Source organism: Drosophila subobscura, chromosome U, assembly GCF_008121235.1.
Source record: "Drosophila subobscura isolate 14011-0131.10 chromosome U, UCBerk_Dsub_1.0, whole genome shotgun sequence".
Taxonomy (NCBI): Eukaryota; Metazoa; Arthropoda; class Insecta; order Diptera; family Drosophilidae; genus Drosophila; species Drosophila subobscura.
The window spans coordinates 6,678,269-6,695,523 of NC_048534.1; the positions used below are offsets into that span (position 1 = coordinate 6,678,269).

The window sequence follows — 17,255 nt, forward strand, 5'->3', positions numbered from 1 at the left end:
GCATCAAGAATTTCAGTTATATAACTCCCCCATTTCACATGATATCCAAAGGAGATACGTCTCTTCATGAGCGGAAGAGTCTTCTGAAGTATTTGAACCTATCAAGGACCTCAAGGACGCAAGGCTACGTCTTGTATATGAAATTTTATGAAATAAGCCTAATTGTGCCAGCCTAAAAGTATGCTACGCTATTTTAATTTTAAGCCCCCCAATGCAATGGTTATTTCATATGTACATATATGTACTATTTGATTTGGTTTTAATGCATAATTTGTATATATTTTATATTTATTTATGTCATTATTTCACAATCCAATGCGATTTCTAATCCTTAATACAAAAATCTATTTTTCGTTTTACATTTTGTTTCGTACATTCTCATAATTGATTTCAGTGTTTTAGTTTAGTTTAAATTACTTTAACATTAAATAATTAGTAACATAATTTGGTTTACTGCGACTTAAATATTAATCAAATACACACAGGTATACAAAATAATATGGAAATCAATAAACTTTTCTTTTACTCCTAACACGCCTATAAATTAAGATTAGTTTTTTTGTTTTGTTTTTATAATCGTACGATGGTCGAATTCCGAACTTTGTCTCTTGGATTTTTGTGTCAATTTACAAATGAAACAAAAACAATAAACAAGAAAAGTGAAAATGTGTCAAGGAGAGTCAATTTAACATTATATCACGCTTATGGGGGTCGGGGTTGGGGCTTCTGCTTGGTAATGGATTGGGGTCTGGGTTTGTCAAACGAGACGACAGATTGTAATAAATTGTAACACAGCAAGTGCAAATAGGTAATCAATAAACCATAATATACAAACACAGAAACAAAGTTCTTAGACGGGGGAAAATATGTCGTGTATAGAAGCCACCAGATCTAAGAGAGCTTCAAGTAGGAAGGCGGTGAACATTTCTTACGCAAGAACTTGATTATGTACAGAGGCAAGCAGGACACGACCGTGATGAGCGACACCTTCAAGAAGAAGTCGTACGACCAGATGAACTCCCAGTCTGCGGGCGAACAAAAAAGATAAAGTTAGTAATGGACGTAGACTCTTGTCTGTCAAGTGTCGCAAACTCACCGAAATACTCGTGCAAGACGGCTAACGAAATGAGATAGAGAGCCAAGCTGAACAGCTCTGCTAGCACCATTAGCCTGCAAAAATGGATGGGTAGGTTGAGGATTGTTCGTTGTTCGCATTCTTCTTAAGGGCTCACCTGTGCCAAGTCCGTACGGTGAGGGCCACCATGATTAGCTCGGTCATGATCAGAGCCGAGAAGCTGATGGCCACAATGTGAATGAACTCGTCCACAAAGAGTATTAGGGCTCCGTACATGATGACGCCGCCTTGGTATATGCTAATCAATACCCAAATGAAGAAGGTCTTATAGCTGAGACTGCGACCCTTTGAAAGATCCTTATATAGCTCCGGATAGGTGACAGCCGTCTCCGAGGTGATGTCCTGATCCAGCACCAGCGAGAAAACCGGGAACATGGTATACAGTGTCGAATAGCCGACCATAAGAAAGCCCTGATACAGAGCCACTGAACTGAGGTAGAAAACTGCCGAGAAGACTGCCTGCAGTGTGGTGATGATCAGGCCACGATGGATGACGAACTGGGAAAGAGCCGCCGAGCGCTTGTAGCTCCGCCTGCCGTGAATCAACAGCAGCTTGGCAATGTGTGAGAACTGCGGAATGCTAAAATCGCCAGCCAAGGAGGCCTGTCTGCCTTCGCGACCTTCGATGCCCACGCCAGCGTCCGCCTGCTGGATCATGCTCACATCGTTGCCACCATCCCCCACGGCACAAGTGCGTTTGCCCGTGTGCTTCTGGATGAGCGCCACCACCTGGGCCTTCTGGGTGGGCGAGCAGCGGCAGCAGACAACAGCCGGTGAGGCGGTGGCCAGTTCGAGGAACTCTGGTCGATAATACTGCAGGCAAACCTCAAGTGACTCGCCCTCAATGACAAGGGCATGGCCCTGCTTGCGCCTGAAGCTATTCAACTCCTGATGGGCATCCGTGCGTGTCTTCACGGAGCGCAGCACGTGTAGACCCTGGTTCCGGCCAATTAGCTGTGAGGATTTTGCAATGCAGCAGGCGGTCTCCAGCTTATCTCCCGTCAGCATCCAGACACGAACACCCGCATTGCGGAGCAGTTCCAAGGTGGGACGCACATTTTCCTGCAGGCGATCCTCCACGCCAGTGAGGCAGAGCAGTTCCAGTTCCCTCTCAAGAGATTCGGTCACAGCTACCTTCTGCTGACTTCTGTTCGCCTGGTACTTGGTCTGGACATTTTCCAGTTTTTGGCCATTTGAGCGAGGCAATTTCAAAAGTTCTGGTGCATACCTTTAATGACTTGAGATTCAAAAGAAGCCGCCGAGTTTCATAGCAGCCAGCTCTTGACACTATTGAAAAAATAAAAACCAGCTACCTTCTGCTGACTTTCTGTTTTCTGTTATCTTCAAAATTGTAGATTTGGGAGGTTTTCGCCCTTTTGCGGGGGCGGAAGGGGGCGGGGCTCATTTTTGAAACACACTGGTTTCAGTGTGAGCATACAGCAGTCTGGTGCCAAAATTTGGTGGCTCTAGCTTTTATAGTCTCTGAGAACTAGCCGACAAACAAGACGGACAGACGGACGGACGGACAGACGGACAGACAGACATGGCTCAATCGACTCGGCTATTGATGCTGATCAAGAATATATATACTTTATGGGGTCGGAAACGTTTCCTTCTGTGCGTTACATACAACCGTTATCCGCACAAATACAATATACCCTATTTACTCTTCGAGTACCGGGTATAAATATTGACAACAACGGAAATTTGGTTGGTAGATATCTCTGCTATTTTTGGGACAAACAGGGCGTGCTATACCTCGTCGTGGTCGGCTGAAAGTATCCTATCGTTTGACATAAAGGACAATAAGGGTCATACCTTCCTTCGCTTTTTTCAGGATTTTCCACGCTTCCATAGAATCGGGGGAAAACTGCAGTCGATGGACAGCCTCGATCCTAACGATCCTGGTAAAGCATAACCTGCAACGATCGGATCCCATTTGTCCGAGATATAGAGTCCCAAACTTGTGGCTGCCCAATAATTAAAATACTGGGTTTTTTTCATTACGCTATATCTCGACCACAAGGACCCTATCTGGGCCTGGCATGTCTTTTCGTAGACGGTAAGTTTTTTTTCTTTTCCACGATTGGCATGCGAAGAAATGACATTCAAGGAGGTCGGCTTTTTGCGATATCTGCCAAAGTGACAAGGCTATTCTCTTATAACTTTTGGCCAAAACTGAATCCCCTATTTTATAATCCCAATCAATAGTATGAATATTGGCGATCCTGACAAATTAGGTTCCTTTAGGATCTGCCACTATTTGGCGAATATACAAACCATCAAAAAATACTGGTTTTTTCCTTTGCTATATCTTGGCTATTCTGTGACCGATCTGGGCGTGTCACACTTTTTTTCGTAACCAGGATAACTTTCCCGATGGTTTCAAATCAGTTTTGCTTCAAGGATATTAAGCATCAAGAATTTCAGTTATATAACTCCCCCATTTCACATGATATCCAAAGGAGATACGTCTCTTCATGAGCGGAAGAGTCTTCTGAAGTATTTGAACCTATCAAGGACCTCAAGGACGCAAGGCTACGTCTTGTATATGAAATTTTATGAAATAAGCCTAATTGTGCCAGCCTAAAAGTATGCTACGCTATTTTAATTTTAAGCCCCCCAATGCAATGGTTATTTCATATGTACATATATGTACTATTTGATTTGGTTTTAATGCATAATTTGTATATATTTTATATTTATTTATGTCATTATTTCACAATCAATGCGATTTCTAATCCTTAATACAAAAATCTATTTTTCGTTTTACATTTTGTTTCGTACATTCTCATAATTGATTTCAGTGTTTTAGTTTAGTTTAAATTACTTTAACATTAAATAATTAGTAACATAATTTGGTTTACTGCGACTTAAATATTAATCAAATACACACAGGTATACAAAATAATATGGAAATCAATAAACTTTTCTTTTACTCCTAACACGCCTATAAATTAAGATTAGTTTTTTGTTTTGTTTTATAATCGTACGATGGTCGAATTCGAACTTTGTCTCTTGGATTTTTGTGTCAATTTACAAATGAAACAAAACAATAAACAAGAAAAAGTGAAAATGTGTCAAGGAGAGTCAATTTAACATTATATCACGCTTATGGGGGTCGGGGTTGGGGCTTCTGCTTGGTAATGGATTGGGGTCTGGGTTTGTCAAACGAGACGACAGATTGTAATAAATTGTAACACAGCAAGTGCAAATAGGTAATCAATAAACCATAATATACAAACACAGAAACAAAGTTCTTAGACGGGGGAAAATATGTCGTGTATAGAAGCCACCAGATCTAAGAGAGCTTCAAGTAGGAAGGCGGTGAACATTTCTTACGCAAGAACTTGATTATGTACAGAGGCAAGCAGGACACGACCGTGATGAGCGACACCTTCAAGAAGAAGTCGTACGACCAGATGAACTCCCAGTCTGCGGGCGAACAAAAAAAAGATAAAGTTAGTAATGGACGTAGACTCTTGTCTGTCAAGTGTCGCAAACTCACCGAAATACTCGTGCAAGACGGCTAACGAAATGAGATAGAGAGCCAAGCTGAACAGCTCTGCTAGCACCATTAGCCTGCAAAATGGATGGGTAGGTTGAGGATTGTTCGTTGTTCGCATTCTTCTTAAGGGCTCACCTGTGCCAAGTCCGTACGGTGAGGGCCACCATGATTAGCTCGGTCATGATCAGAGCCGAGAAGCTGATGGCCACAATGTGAATGAACTCGTCCACAAAGAGTATTAGGGCTCCGTACATGATGACGCCGCCTTGGTATATGCTAATCAATACCCAAATGAAGAAGGTCTTATAGCTGAGACTGCGACCCTTTGAAAGATCCTTATATAGCTCCGGATAGGTGACAGCCGTCTCCGAGGTGATGTCCTGATCCAGCACCAGCGAGAAAACCGGGAACATGGTATACAGTGTCGAATAGCCGACCATAAGAAAGCCCTGATACAGAGCCACTGAACTGAGGTAGAAAACTGCCGAGAAGACTGCCTGCAGTGTGGTGATGATCAGGCCACGATGGATGACGAACTGGGAAAGAGCCGCCGAGCGCTTGTAGCTCCGCCTGCCGTGAATCAACAGCAGCTTGGCAATGTGTGAGAACTGCGGAATGCTAAAATCGCCAGCCAAGGAGGCCTGTCTGCCTTCGCGACCTTCGATGCCCACGCCAGCGTCCGCCTGCTGGATCATGCTCACATCGTTGCCACCATCCCCCACGGCACAAGTGCGTTTGCCCGTGTGCTTCTGGATGAGCGCCACCACCTGGGCCTTCTGGGTGGGCGAGCAGCGGCAGCAGACAACAGCCGGTGAGGCGGTGGCCAGTTCGAGGAACTCTGGTCGATAATACTGCAGGCAAACCTCAAGTGACTCGCCCTCAATGACAAGGGCATGGCCCTGCTTGCGCCTGAAGCTATTCAACTCCTGATGGGCATCCGTGCGTGTCTTCACGGAGCGCAGCACGTGTAGACCCTGGTTCCGGCCAATTAGCTGTGAGGATTTTGCAATGCAGCAGGCGGTCTCCAGCTTATCTCCCGTCAGCATCCAGACACGAACACCCGCATTGCGGAGCAGTTCCAAGGTGGGACGCACATTTTCCTGCAGGCGATCCTCCACGCCAGTGAGGCAGAGCAGTTCCAGTTCCCTCTCAAGAGATTCGGTCACGGCGGCCACCTTGGCCACGCGATCTGTGATACTCAGGCGGGCCGCATTGTACCGCATCTCAAAGTCTGAGTACTGCTCCTCGGTGAGCACCTTCTTGGCCACAACCAATGTGCGCAGTCCTTCGCGGGCCATGTTTCCCGACTCTTCGCTGAGCCAGTCATTGTATTGCACAATGCTGGACATGACCACATCGGCGCCCTTCAAATAGAACGTTATCTGTCCGGACTTGCTCTCCCTCACGATGATTCCCATGCGTTTACTTTCGCTGGTAAAGGGGAACAGCTGCAGGATCTGATAGTGTAGCAGGATATCGTCTAGAAAAATGCATTTAGTTGGGATACGAATACAATACGACTGTTGCTACTTACTGTCCTCGCTGGGTGTCTTCACCTGCAGCGTCATGGTATTCAGATCTCTGGCAATCAGAGTCAATCCCACCTGCTCTGTCCACTTGACCAATGCGATCTCATCGGGGGAGGCTGCCTGGTATTGATGCTCCGTGTCTGTGCTGCCTGGGGCCTCGATGTTTATCACAGATTTGGTGGGAGAATTGTTGCCGCCCGTGACCGTGGATGCCGTGGACACGGACCGATTGTCCTCCTCATCACTCACGGGGGTCACATTGTGACACAGGGCCAAGGCGCGCACCGCCTCCCACTCACGCCAGCCTTCGGGTCGCCGCATGCGATTGCCGGCAAACATAATCGGTTTGGTGGTGTTGGACTCCCCGCTGCTAGAGCTCGATACGCTGCCCTGCTGCTGCTGTTGTTGCTGTAGTATGTTACCCGAGAGCTTCTGTATGATATGGCCAATGTGATGGAAGGTGTCCGCATCGTGCGAGACAATTCCCAGGTGGATCTTCTTAAATACCATCTCGTTCTGGGTGAGGGTGCCCGTCTTGTCCGTCAGCACATAGGAGATTCGGCCCAGCTCCTCCGGTATGGTAGTGGATCGCACCACAGTTCCCTGTATGTTTGAGTCGTTCTGCATTTGCCACGAGTAGAAAGCCTTTCCCATGTCCAGATTCACCCGCAAACTGATCGGAATGATGTACGAGAAGAGCAGAACAAAGCGGAACATATATCTGTACCAAGGTCCACCGAATCCTTTTAGCATCATCATGACCAGCGACAGTCCCAATACAGCACAGAAGAGAACCTAAAAGAAAGAGAGAAAAAATCAAATTAAATATGCCCTTCGAAGGTAGAGCTAAGTAACCCATTAAAGGGCTAGTAACACATGCGATAATCTGTACAACAAGCCATCCAAAATGTAAACCGCATACAGGCTATTCGTTAAACGAGGTCAACAGAAATTGGTCACTTACCTTTGTCAATCCATTGATCTCCATGTCCAGGAGACCCACCTTGGACCTGGGCTGGGAATTGTTCATCACGCTGCGCGTCTCGCAGCCTGTGTAGATAACAATGCCAGTCGCTGTGCCGGCAGCCACCACCGTATTGGCCCACAGAGTGTTTTCCACGCTCAGGCCGGTGTCCTCGCTGCCGTCTGTCATGCAGAAGGTGGCAATGAAGCTGTGTATATCGTTCTGGGGCTTCTCCACATAGAAGCTGGCATCGATGCTGTGCAATTCGGAGTCACGGCTTAGCTTCTGGGTGTAGGGCACAGCCAGGCGGGGCTTCCAGTCCGTCTCGCCATCGAGCTGGTCGGTGCGCACGAAGACAGAGCCACTGCGATCGCTGGTTCGCAGCAGGATAAGGTCCGCCGGCACTCTTTCGTTTTTCTCCACAATAATGACATCTCCAACCTTCAGTTTGGAGCTGGGAACCATCTCGTAGCCACTGTGATTGGTCGCCGAAAGCCTTTTGTACTTCTGGGAGTTGACCTCATGGTCGCGCTGGTGCCTCCTCAGGTCGTCGACGGCCTCACGACATATGGTCACCATGAGCACAAAGCCCAGTGGTCCCCAGTAGGTGTAGGGATAGCCAATGCGTATGTCCGGAATGAACTGCGAGAGGGCCATCAGCAGAAAATACAGATTGAGGAAGAAGCGGAACTGCTCGAACAACACCAGCGGCAGGAAGGTGATGAAGTTGTACTTCTGGTTCCGGATCTCGTTCGGCGGGAACTTTTCTGTGTTCACCCTCCCCAGGTTGACGGTGCGGGCCCGCAGTTCCCGTGGCCTGAACCATTTTCGCCAACAGCTAAAAATACACAAGAACATCAATATATATACGCTCTTAATCTGACGAAAGCTAAGGAGCATTCTTCTGCGCCACATTCAAAAATCAAAGTCTCAAATTGTTCTATCTGTCTGTCAGCTGTTGCGCATACTTTGATTGGCACGATTCCGGTTAGTGAAACAAGTCGAAAGTGCAAAGAGACAATTGCCAATTGCTTTGAATACCATTACTATTTACTTTTATAAATTTAGTTGCCATAAATGTAGAACCCGTCAATCGTTCCCTCTCACCCCCAAGAATCTCACACTTATTACAATTTCTATTGCATTTTCCCCTCGAGTCCATAACAATATGCAAAGGAAGGCGACCTTGAACACGAAAAAAATCAATAATAAAAACTCGAAAAGAAACAAAAGTGAAAACTCACACGACAGCCATTAAGCACTGGCCAAACCAAACAACATCGGCTTAGCAGCCAGCAGGCAACTTATGCAGAGTCACCGATAATGCAACGGAATGCTGCACTCGAAATGGTGTTGCCATAATTCGTGCATATCAGCTGCAGCCTTGTTTATTCAGTGCTTAATTAAATGTGGGTGTGAGTGGGAGTGAGAGCGAGAAAGTCGGGTACGAGTGAGGGCGTCAGATTAACTTTAATTGTTTTCTGCTCCAAAGCTTCATGTGTGCCAATATGATAACACGCTTTCCTGCACCCCCAACGGGAAGGAGTGCGAATATCAGCGTGACGTAGGGCCAGGGGGGGGGGATGACGATGATTCACCTGAACAGATACCAGCGACTACGCTGGCGATTTAGAAGCGGAATATTCTCCCTTGTCATGGGCGTTGCAGCCGACGTCTGCGATGTGGCATCATCCATCGGGCTTGATGCAGATTTATTTGCGTTTCCCCAATTTAATCTAATGCACTTTTCTGTCTGCAGGTCTTTGTTCTTTGCGGCAGCTGCTTTTAGTTTTGATTTGTTTAAACTTCGTTAAATCTTGGCGTTCACATAATTAACGCGCGGCTCAGGGCACACGATTGTTGTCCAGGGACATAACGCATACACGAAAACACTTTAAATTAAATAAATTGGAAAAAGATTCTTTTGCACAAAACATGAAAACTTTCGTCGTGGTGTGACCGACGATTTATCGATAAAATATACCGACAGACCCTCGGAAATATACCGAAATATACATTTTCATTTTCAAAATATACCGTAAAATATACCGTAGTCCTTAATCAGATTCCTCGATTTTGATGTTCTATTTGATATCACTAGCTTGCAAAGACTTTCACCACTGAACAATAATTTAATCCGATTGAAGACTCAATTTTGCTTATTATAAATACTCCTTTTTATTGGATTGTATACCTTATGACCTTATATTTTACAAATTTTTCATTCAAATCACCCCCTCTGGAAGCACGGAAGCTTTGTCTTCAGAATGTAAATGTATGTTAATTATACAGCCTCAGAAATATACCAATAAACAAATTCACTGAAGAGTTGCCACATGCCAGATTCCTAGGCACTGGCAGCGCTGTGGAGCGCGCTCTATTTAAAAGACATCGGACGGGTTATGGAAATTTATGACCGTCGCTATCGCTGATTGCTGACGGAGCAGCTTCACATCGCTTTCGTTCGCACCGAGACGTTAATTAAATAAGCTTTGTCGGTGTTTTGGTTGTCTACATTTCAGTTGCTTAGATCAGCTCAATATTGTGCCATATTGTGATTGTGCCAACCATCATCCGACGCCTCTTTCTCTTTCGCTCACTTTGCTCTGAGTAAACTTGTTTTCTCTCTAGATTTGTATGGCCATAGAATTGGAATTATATTTGTAATCATGCGAGTGAGGGTTTGTCAATAACACACACACATTCTTAGCACGATTTCGTGTTATGATCTCATAAGAAAAAGTTGCCAAAACGCCATCAAAAAAGAAGAGCCGCAACAACAGCCGCACAGAACAAGCGAAAGTTCAATGACTGACGACAGACAAAGAATTTGGACAGACGAAAGGGCCAGGAATTCGCTCACCTTCTGCATTCTGCCTTCCACCTTCAACCACCTTCTGTCTCTGTATTTACATCTGCTGGCCCTCTCTAAGTAAATGACTCACAGGGCACTACTTCAAAGGGACGGCAAGTCGACAAAAGATGTCAGCGCTTTTCGCTTTAAATTTTTTGTTGCCATAAGCACAAAGTGTGTCACTGTCGTTAAATAAGAGTGTATGTGCCTAGAACATTTGTGTATGATCGGCCAATGTGATTCAACTGAAGCGCGTCTGGGTTCTGTTTTGAATAAAATGGCATTCGTAGACATTAAAAATAAGCACACTGCACTCCGCTGCACGTCTCTGCCTGAGTAATTAACTGGAAATTTCAAAACGATTCGTGGACAACAGCAGATTATGACACAAGTGGATGATGGGATTGCTCAATCCGATATTGCATGCTCCATCCCCCATTTCCCATTAAATATATTTTGTTTGCGGTGCATCTGCACTTGCAAAAAGTCTTCCATTGAGAGATAAATAAAATCCAGCAATGGGAGTGCAAACCATTTACAATCCAGTTTATTCTTTTGAAAGTCTGTAGTCAAAGATGAGTTAAAATATGTTTTCCGCTTGCAATGGACAAAGTAGACAATTTTGTACACTTAATGCCAAGGCAGACAGAGCATCGAAAATATTCGCTGAACAGAATTGAACCACTGGGTAAATTATTTGTATAATTTATGCAGCACCTGGGACAGCCGCTTATGGGATGAATGAATGGCTAGGTTTGCTGGGTGGCAGTGGTTGGAAGTTGTAGGCCTACGAAAATTAATTAATTAGTTTCGCAAAAAATATTCTATTTTATTTTATTTCTTTCATATTAATGACAAAATGTAACACTTTATTTTTCCAATTTATAGTCTCGGTTCAAATCGATTGAGGGCTTTTTCTTTGGGTGTACAGGTCCATAGGTTCATTGGACAAGTTGTATTAATTATACACGTATAAGCAAAGACAAAACTGATACATTAACATGTGATTTCTATTTGAAATCAGTTCAGTTGTGGAGCGACACTCAAGCGAGTGACAAGTGAAACATGAAGAACCAGTACTTAGCGGTGATAATCTTTTCGATTTTGTTGCAAGGAAAAAACTCCTTCGCCGTTGGAGACCAAGAAAAACATTTAACAAAGAAACTTAGCATCGAGGATCTGTGCAATGGACATTGTTTCTCAGTTGTCAAGCCATTCCTTGACCATCTAACCGAGCTGAAAGTGGCAGCCGATGCCAATATGGAAATGAAAGACAAAATTAGTTCATTGCAGAGCCAATTACTAAGCAGTTGGATGCAACTAAAAAATAAAGAAGATCAATTCAACTTTAAAGACGAAGAAGTCAAAGAAAAAGACAAACAAATCAAGGAAAACGAAAAACATATTACGGACCTCAGAGAGCAGGTTAAAATGATGTCTGGGGTGCTCGCTGAAAAAAATGATCAGCTTACGAATATTAATCAAATGGCGGAGAAGCTTCCCGACACGTGTCCCAATGGCACCCCAAATGGAATTTTCCAAATAAAATTCAAGGGAATAGACCCATTCCAAGTTCCCTGCGTTCCCTCTGGATGGGCGGTGATTCAAAGGCGCATCGACGGAGGTGTGGACTTTAATCGAAACTGGACGGACTACAAAGATGGATTTGGAGATATTCGGGGAGAGCTTTTCCTGGGACTGGAAAAAATCCATCAAATGACCCAAAACCAGCCTCATGAGATGTACATCCAACTTCGAGATATTAATGGAACCACCCGCCATGCTCGCTATGATAATTTCAACGTAGGCAGTGAAAGTGAGGACTATGAACTGAAATCGTTGGGAGAGTATTCAGGAACAGCCGGAGATTCACTAACTGGGCATCTAAGCATGAAGTTTTCCACATTGGACCGGGATAATGACATTCATGAGAAACGGAATTGCGCTGATAATGGAGGTGGTTGGTGGTTTTTAAATTGTATTTTTAGGTATGTACCTACACATATTTTATTAAGACAACGCTTTTATTTAAAACAAATTTGGTTGCAGTTCCCTCAATGGAAATTATTATGCAGGTGGTAAAAGAATTGCCACTCAACCTTACGGCATTCATTGGGGCTCTTGGAAGGACTATGACTACACAATCTCGCTTACATTTGCGCAAATGATGATTAGGCCAAAAGTCATTTAACATTTTAAACTCAATGTTATTATTTTAATAGTTAAATCGATTTTAGCTAGATTTTTAAACTTTAATAAATGTGGGAACCAGTCCTAGCATTCGTAACAGCTATAAGGGCCGGATGGATGGCGGATCGAAATGTTCCCACTACATTTTGTATTTCAGCTTTTTGTCCAAGTAGTGTATCCACATATAAGAGTTAATTTCCAAACCAAATGATTCTAAAAAGAACTTCAGGCACGACTGGGATCATGTGCTCTTCATTCTGGTTAGAATGCCCTCTAAAAGGGCACAAAAGAGAGTAAAATCGAAAGGTGCTACAGATATGACGAGTGGGCCCGCGCACGTTGCCTTCTGGCTTTTGGTTATTAACCCACATTCCCAGTGGGGGACGCAGAGTGATGGACTGTGGCGGTGGCAGTGCCAGTTGCGGGCGTCAATCGTTGTCGCTTTTCCCTTTTCCACCCCCCACACCTGTTTGAGTTTGCAAACAGCCAACAGAACAACTGAAAATAATAACAAGAGGCGTTGCCATTGACTGTTTTGCTTGGAGCGGTATGCGAGGGTGGAGCATGTGGGCTGGTGGGGGACTGGCGGCTCACTAATTTCCATGCGATGGCGGTAAAACGAGCACGGGAAAAGTCTGTCGCCACTTGGAAATGGCCATATTTAATGCCAATTTCAATTAGCACCGTGAGTGGGCGTGCTCTTTCTATAGCCTAAATAATTTCAGATATCCTGGCATTTCAAATGAAGAATGTATAGAGTTAATGAATAGTGTCAAGGAAGGGCTGCCAACAGAAAGAAAACTTCATCCAGAAAATTCAAATAAAATATGTTAAGATTATTATCTGTCGTTGGTAAGAAACTCTTTTGGAACAGATATCCGAAAAGGCGAATGTGCCTTAATGGATGTACGTATTTCGGGGTTCCGTTATTGTTTTTGAATACAATAATCCGAGAATAAATGTGGAAAAATGGAATTTATTTCCACATCTGTTGGGTATGAAACAAAAATGTATACCTGCAAATATGTATGTAGTTTGTGTGGGAGGGTTGAATAGGAAAATGAGGGATATAAACGCTCTGTTGGTTCCACAACAGTTGTGCCACAACAACAATTACCAATGTGCCGCATGGCGCCTCCTCACTTTGCAATTCTAATCGGGCTGTCGAAATCTTTGAGCCTCATATAACCGAAACGGCAATCGGAGTCGAGCCCAGTCGAGTTGAGCGGTGAAATTCAAGCGAAAACCCAACCAAAAGTTAGACCTAGACAAAAGTCAGGCAACAAGCAGTCAAACCGCAGAGCAACAAAACCTTCCACCAAATAGGTGTCGAAAAATTGAAGAGAAACAAGTTGAATATAAGGCTAAAGCCAGTGCGACGGTTTCAAGCTCTCCTCATGGTCAGGGGTCTCGAAGAAGAGGCTTGTTGAATGGTTAAATAAATAATCAAAAGCTATGACATTGAGCCCATTTGTAGGTTCAATAATAAAAGTGAGTTACACATTTTACTGCTCACTTGACTACAAAGAAAGAGACAATCTCAACGGCAGATTGCAGCACTTTCGTTTTTAAATATTACTGATACATTATCTGTCTCTCATCGCTTTATTTGTTGCAATACAAAATTGTGGGTAAATGTTTATTGTGACTCATACTGCACTTCACATGGGAGCATTTCTAGGAAAGATATTTACAAGTGTTCTTACAACTTTGAGTAACTTTTTCAAAATTCACACACTCTCAACATTTTTGCGAGCTGTCTCTCGACGCAATGCGGATTTCTGTGCTCTGTTTTTTTTTGTGGCCAAAAGAATGACCTGCTTCTGATTAGCCGCCGCAAGGAGGTTGCAAAACTTTCAATTTTTCGACACAAAAAGAATCGACCGACTAAAACGAAAAAGGTGGGGGGACAGCAAAAAAAAACACCTCTAAGCGACTTCTTCTTCTGCGGAACTCGTTTGTATAATTTAGAAACCTTGAAAACAACATTTCGTGTATTGTTTTTAAACGAGAGCCGAGCCCATGGTGATGATGGGAACTGGTTTTGTTTTTGGGAGTCTTTATTTGATGTGATTTCTCGAGCTGTTTGCAAGTTAACGAATTGCACGGCACGGAAAACATCGATTAGATTCGAGGGGTGGAATCGGGGCGGGTTTGGTTTGGTTGGGACTTGCAACAATTGGAGTCCAACGAGAGTGTTTCCTTTTATTTTCTGCCTGTCACCCGACTGTCGTCGCTCGGACACTATTTATAGACTTGTTTTGGTTTGTATTTCTTTCAATTTGTTGAAACTGTTTCCACACAACAGAAAGCTGGAACGGTCTACGTACCGGGGATCCGTCTGTCACGTTTATCGATTTGCAGTTCGAAATGTTTTTAACTTATTTTCCCAAAGCCACTTACAAGTGTGTGCCCGTGCCCTGCCTTTACCATGTTTCCCATGTTCTCTAGTGTTTTCCTTTCTAATTAGGTAAATTAAAAATATATCTCGGGATCGGCCATACATACACACAAATATATGTACATATGTATGTATATGTATCTACAATGTGTGGCACATTGCGACTCACATTTCAGAATTCACAGGGAGAGAGAGCACAGCAAAATGATTTCTTGGAACTGTTTTTCGTAAAAGCTTTCAAGCATAAGAAAATCGCATTGCAACAGAAGAAGCTGCTTGTTCTTATGGCGCAACAATTTCGAAATCCAAATACAGGGAATCACATGTGGAAAGACAATTATTGAGTCCCTGTTTAGGGGTACACTCCATAGAGATTTCACTGTTGTTATGACAACAAGTTGTCTAGAAGGGAATAATTTGGCACAGGAAAAATGATTGAAATAAGCCAAGAAGGAAGGTTAACGGTCGAAGATTCGGCTGACCCTGATCGGACAAGGGGCACGATTCTCAGTAAATACTCTCTATTTAAAGGACATTTTTCTATGGCGGAAACAGTAGGCACTTTAACACAGCATTTGTGTTCTTCCTGGCCAGTTTGGAACCCGGTAGGGGTCTTTCCACTTATAAAAACACATGTGGGGGGCACATGCACACACATGTATGTTTCTTTTGAAAACATCTGTTTTAGTTCTTTTTAATGCCACACTCGCTGTAAATATTGCGCATTCGCAGCGTTGCTCCTGAATAATTCACTCACCTGCAGAGGCACAGCTTGAAAATGCTCCCGATGCTGCGGCCCTTGCTCCTTCGGCGGTTGTTCTGGTAGAAGACGGTGGACGAGCCGTTCTCCGGGTCGATGACGGTGCTGTGTGTCCCGTTGCCAAGATCGCTTGCGACTCCCGCACTGTCGCCCACACCTGTGGCTGCACCCCCGCTGGGGACGGAAGCAGCGGAGCCCGCAACAGTCGCACCAATACCGTGTGAGCCCGCACCGCTGCCACCCGCTGACGTGTGCGTTAATTGCGCCAGTTTCGAAACGCTGCTGCTGCTGTTCGAGTATTTCGCGCGCTCGCGACTTCGCTCATTTCTATAACGTATTTGTCCGGCGGCAGAGCCAAGACTGTGCCCAAAGAGATTCCCCAGAAAGCTGCCTCCGCTGCCGCCGCCGCCGCTGCTGCTGTTGCTTTTGACGCCAACGTCGGCGACACCGCTATAACCAGTTGAGCTTTTGCGGTGTCTGCCCCTGCTGTTGTTGTTGCTGTTGCTGTTGCTCTTGCTGCTGCTGCTAACGGCAGCGACACTCGCCGTCCGTACGTCTCTGCGTATGAGCAATTCAGTCTCAGAGTCGGTTTCGCTCTCTTCGTCAAAGTCTCGCAGCGGCACATTGTTATCGGCCATGTTAAGAGAGCGAAAGAGAGTTTACACAAGTGCTTTTTGTTGTTGCGGTGCGCGCCTGCCTCAATTCGTTGAATTGTAATATATTTTGCCTTTAACCTAGTTCAAACCATGCACTCACTGCATTTGCATATATTTTCGATGCTTCTCTCTATTTATTTTCTCTGCCACGTTTGCATTGAGATCCCCTTCCCTCACGACACTATTCACGTGCTGGTGGGTCGTCTGCCCTGCTCCTTATCAGCTATCAGCCTGCCGCCTCTCTCGATTTGTTTGAACGGTAAACATGTGCGTGTGTGTGTTGTCGTATAACCGTAAATCCCGTCTATCAACAAAGCACCTTTATTTCGTGGCGGCGTTGCCCGCGTCAAATTACGATTAAGACACCTCTTATCATCAGAAACGGTTGCCGGCTACCATTCGTCACTATAAACCCCAGTGATACTGAGCAATCGAACCCGACTTTATGGTTTTTGTTAATACAAATACTTGTAAAATCCAAAGGCCATTGGCACATACACAGACACACACGACCGCGAGTGCTCCCACGCGCACACGGCAATATAAACTTTTCTTCCGCTTATTCACATTTCATCAACATTTGCTTTACGCGTGGGTGGTTCGTATTTCAATAGAAGAATTGCACATTTTCCCGTAACTGTTGTTTTTTGACACGTTTTCTTTAGTTTTCCCGGGGGCGCAAGTTTCCAGCAGCTGATTTCAGCGGATTTATCGATAAGCAACAAACTTAACCCACTTTGCTCCCACTTTTTATACAGGTGGGCAAGGTGAGTTTAACCGCTGAAATTAATACTGTGTATAACTATTTCCTGTAGATCAACCTTCCCATGTTCCATAACTTTTACCCAAACTGCTCCTTTATTCCTAAAATTTCGTAATATTCGTGAATTTATTTATCAGGTGGGCCGACAACGTGTTAATCGTTCTCTGTCTGTAAACGGAAATCATATTCCCTCGATTTTGATATTCGGTTTACTATTACTAGATAACTAGGACTCTTAGCACTTAACATATGGTTTTTTCCGATATATGCATCCATTTTTCACAAAATTAATTCAATTTAAGGTCCTCAATTAGTAGGATTTTTAGAAAACTAGCTTAAGCAGAATAATTGTTGGTTAACATAACAGCGAAACAGCTGGCTTACAGCACACATCCCTGTTAATACAATAGACTTTACCCAGCATTGAATATTTGAAATTTGCTAACATTACACAGCACTGCCAGAGCGGTAAATTCAAATTATGTCAACCAAAAA

The 17,255-nt window shown here is 44.1% G+C and overlaps 2 protein-coding genes across 5 annotated transcripts; one reads left to right on the top strand and one right to left on the bottom strand.

The window, feature by feature from the left end:
- Positions 1 to 280: 280 nt before the first annotated feature.
- LOC117899950 (probable phospholipid-transporting ATPase IIB) lies at positions 281 to 16,672 on the bottom strand. 3 transcript variants are annotated; one of them, XM_034810102.1, is made up of 7 exons: positions 15,339 to 16,672; positions 7,137 to 7,974; positions 6,178 to 6,967; positions 5,790 to 6,123; positions 1,233 to 2,243; positions 1,097 to 1,170; positions 281 to 1,025 (listed from the first exon to the last, which is right to left on the bottom strand). In XM_034810102.1, the coding sequence occupies exons 1-7, from the start codon at positions 15,977 to 15,979 to the stop codon at positions 892 to 894; spliced, it is 3,822 nt and encodes a 1,273-aa protein (XP_034665993.1). In that variant the 5' UTR covers positions 15,980 to 16,672; the 3' UTR covers positions 281 to 891. The 3 variants fall into 3 exon arrangements, with proteins under 3 accessions (XP_034665993.1, XP_034665991.1, XP_034665994.1); XM_034810100.1 differs by lacking the exons at positions 281 to 1,025; positions 1,097 to 1,170; positions 1,233 to 2,243 and adding exons at positions 4,208 to 4,570; positions 4,644 to 4,717 and having other exon boundaries at positions 4,779 to 6,123; positions 15,339 to 16,671; XM_034810103.1 differs by lacking the exons at positions 281 to 1,025; positions 1,097 to 1,170; positions 1,233 to 2,243; positions 15,339 to 16,672 and adding exons at positions 4,208 to 4,570; positions 4,644 to 4,717; positions 8,735 to 9,098 and having other exon boundaries at positions 4,779 to 6,123.
- Positions 11,409 to 12,196, top strand: LOC117899951 (fibrinogen C domain-containing protein 1-like). 2 transcript variants are annotated; one of them, XM_034810105.1, is made up of 2 exons: positions 11,409 to 11,978; positions 12,040 to 12,196. In XM_034810105.1, exons 1-2 carry the CDS (start codon positions 11,422 to 11,424, stop codon positions 12,179 to 12,181), a joined length of 699 nt encoding a protein of 232 aa, XP_034665996.1. In that variant the 5' UTR covers positions 11,409 to 11,421; the 3' UTR covers positions 12,182 to 12,196. The 2 variants fall into 2 exon arrangements, with proteins under 2 accessions (XP_034665996.1, XP_034665995.1); XM_034810104.1 differs by having other exon boundaries at positions 11,409 to 11,961; positions 12,023 to 12,196.
- Positions 16,673 to 17,255: the final 583 nt, after the last annotated feature.